Raw genomic sequence first — 3,026 nt, forward strand, 5'->3', positions numbered from 1 at the left:
GTGTAACATATTTACATGGCTAACATATATATTTTGATCGAAGATAAGGACGATGATTTGTTTGATGATACATATGAAGATTCATATTTGTTCAACGAGGATGCGAACAAAATTTCAGAAGAAAATTCGGTGTGATATAATACTTTAATCATTGTTATATTTTAGTTTCGATTTCTTATATTTATTTTGTAATAATTATTTTCAGATAATAAAGTATTTTTATTTTTATTAACTTTGTGTTTAATTATATTTTTTATTGGTTTTTTTACTAGTTAAATTATAGCTACGATTTTACCCGCCGCACGTTGCGACCACAATAATGGATTTAAGTAGTAGAAACTAAGTTATTACATGTTGAAAATCGACAAAATATAGTCTTTGTTTTTAAGTAGACAAACTCAAATTTATACAAAAAAAATACATATATTTTTTTTAAATTAACAAACAAAAGTTCAAAATTGTCATCAAAATGTTGATTACATCGAATATATGAAATATACATAAAAATAAGTACGTAGAAATTTAATTTGTTTAAGTTAACAAACGAAAAATGTTAGAAAAAATCAAATTATGTATACAAGGGGGATAAGTACCAAAGTTTAGAAAATGAAGGGAGCGGGTGAAAGTGATAATTTACAAACTCAAAGTCGAAGGAGTCAAAATGACATTAAAAAATAATAAATGTGAAAATGTAATTATCAGGGTTCCAAATAACATTGACCTTATTTGGCAGCAATATTAAACCTAAAGTTTTTCGAACCGAGCCATATCGTGTCAAATGCATAACTGAAGACAATAATTTTTTTAATAATTAATAATTTTATATATATTCTACTACGATTCATTTTTATATAAATAAATGATTTAAAACGACATTTTATTAAAACTTGATAATAAATACAAATCTTAAAGTTTTTTAAAACATTGGTAATTTTACAAGTCAGAGGGGTGCAAATTATCGAGCTAAAAATAGAAAATAGAAATGATTAAAATGTCATTTTAAAAAGTAGAGAAATAAAAAAAATACTTTTTCAAAGTAGAATTTCATGTTAAAATGCAGAAAGTCAAAATGATATTTTAAAAAATAGAAAATACAAACAATGATTTTCAAAATAAATAAATACAAACTATCGATAAAAACTTCTGTCAACTTAAACAAAATAGAAATAGTATGATAGAAAATGAAAAATACAAATAATTTGATAGAAAATGAAGTTCCTAAGTTGTGAAAAACAAAATGAAAATTAGGTGACATAAAAGGAAAAACAAATTGTAAAATATGACCAGACTGGTAAAAACGTCTATCAACTTACAACAAAATAAAAATAATTTGATAGAAAATGAAGTTCCTAAGTTGTCGAAAACAAAAGGAAAATTAGGTGACATAAAAGAAAAAGAAATTTTGTACTACATGAGATTAACATTACGAAACAACCAGAACAGTATAGGCGATAAGCAAGTGGGTAGGCGGGTTGCTCAATCTTAATGGCAAACATGAAACACTATGTATGTGGTCAATCACTAGTTCACCACGTGTCCTACGTAACATCAAGCATATACTACCGTTGACACGTATCATGCCACCTGCCAACTATCATCCTTGTATATATATATATACCTTGGCTACGTTCACCTTCTCAATAAATATATTCTCCGCTTTACTCGATTACTATATTTGGATTTTTCAAGCTTTTTGATTGATCTAAAATGGCGGAAACAGTGGGACGAAGCATTGCTGCACCATTGCTGTTCCTGAACCTTGTTATGTACTTTATCACCTTAGGATTTGCTAGTTGGTGTCTTAACAGGTTCATCAATGGCCAGTCCTACCATCCTAGTAAGTTATCTATCTGCCCGCAGCTACCTGATGCGTAATATTGCAATATCTGACCTTTTCTATTTCAGGTTTTGGAGGAAATGGAGCAACAGAGTTCTTCTTGGAGTTTGCCATTCTAGCTTCTGTTCTTGGAATAGTCTCGAAATTCGCAGGTGGCAACCACCTTAGGGTATGGAGGAACGACAGCCTTGCCGCCGCTGGATCGTCTTCTCTGGTTGCGTGGGCCGTCACTGCTCTTGCTTTCGGGTAATATCTTTGGTTTCACATGCAAGTAAGTTAATGGTAACAGGTGGTTACTGAATTAGGTAACTGAGAGTTGAATTGCAGGTTGGCATGCAAGGAGATAAACGTAGGAGGACACAGAGGGTGGAGGTTAAAGATGGTGGAAGCATTCATTATAATCTTGGCATTCACGGAGCTGTTGTATGTAATGTTGCTGCATGCCGGTTTGTACAGCAGCAGGTACGGACCAGGCTACCGTGACGGCGACTATGGAGTTGGAGGACATCATGCGGAAGAAGGTGTCATGAAAGGGACCAGAGTTTGATCGTCGTTGAATATGTGTATATGTATGCATGAAGGTATAGATATATGGTAGTATAAATATAAAGGAAGGTAGATTTAATTAATATCAAGATGTTAATTTGGTGTAATGGTATATGTAGTAGAGACTGGGATTAATTAACCAAATCTTAATCGGGTCTTACTGTGTTTTAATAGTCTAGCCACTTTACTCATGGGTTCGATCAGAACATCTGTTTCACAAAGATCGGCTTGTTAGCGGTATCGTTTTGTTTGGATTTAGAATACTTGATTCAATAATGTAGTAATATAATATAAGTACTTAATATAAGAGTAACCCTCTTTTACTTGTAGAGTCTACTTGTTGACGTTGTGTGTTTTCAAATAAATCGTTAATATCTTTTGTTTGTTTAAGACTTTGAGCTTTCTTTCTGCCGTATTCTTTTTATTAAATCTTTTGTTTGTTTAAGCTTTCTTTCTGCCGTTTTCTTTTTATTAATGGATATCTATTGGAATTAAAAATATATATATTAAATCTTTTGTTTGTTTAAGCTTTCTTTCTGCCATTTTCTTTTTATTAAAGGATATCTATTTGAATTTAAAAATAATAATAATAATAATAATAATAATAATAATAATAATAATAATAATAAATGAAGAGTGAATT

General features: G+C 30.5%; 1 protein-coding gene across 1 annotated transcript; it reads left to right on the plus strand.

Moving 5' to 3' along the window:
• The first annotated feature begins 1,643 nt into the window (after positions 1-1,643).
• Positions 1,644-2,706, plus strand: LOC111875865 (membrane protein PM19L). The gene is made up of 3 exons (XM_023872390.3): positions 1,644-1,837; positions 1,906-2,083; positions 2,165-2,706. The coding sequence occupies exons 1-3, from the start codon at positions 1,708-1,710 to the stop codon at positions 2,382-2,384; spliced, it is 528 nt and encodes a 175-aa protein (XP_023728158.1). The 5' UTR covers positions 1,644-1,707; the 3' UTR covers positions 2,385-2,706.
• The last annotated feature ends 320 nt before the right edge of the window (positions 2,707-3,026 follow it).

Source organism: Lactuca sativa, chromosome 6 (assembly GCF_002870075.4).
Source record: "Lactuca sativa cultivar Salinas chromosome 6, Lsat_Salinas_v11, whole genome shotgun sequence".
Classification (NCBI taxonomy): Eukaryota; Viridiplantae; Streptophyta; class Magnoliopsida; order Asterales; family Asteraceae; genus Lactuca; species Lactuca sativa.

Excerpts from the sequence above, each read along its gene's own strand:
- LOC111875865 (XM_023872390.3), top strand. The coding sequence starts at position 1,708 with ATGGCGGAAACAGTGGGACGAAGCATTGCTGCACCATTGCTGTTCCTG. Across the intron at positions 1,838-1,905 it reads TGGCCAGTCCTACCATCCTA|GTTTTGGAGGAAATGGAGCA; the intron begins GTAAGTTATCTA and ends TTTCTATTTCAG. Across the intron at positions 2,084-2,164 it reads GTCACTGCTCTTGCTTTCGG|GTTGGCATGCAAGGAGATAA; the intron begins GTAATATCTTTG and ends GTTGAATTGCAG.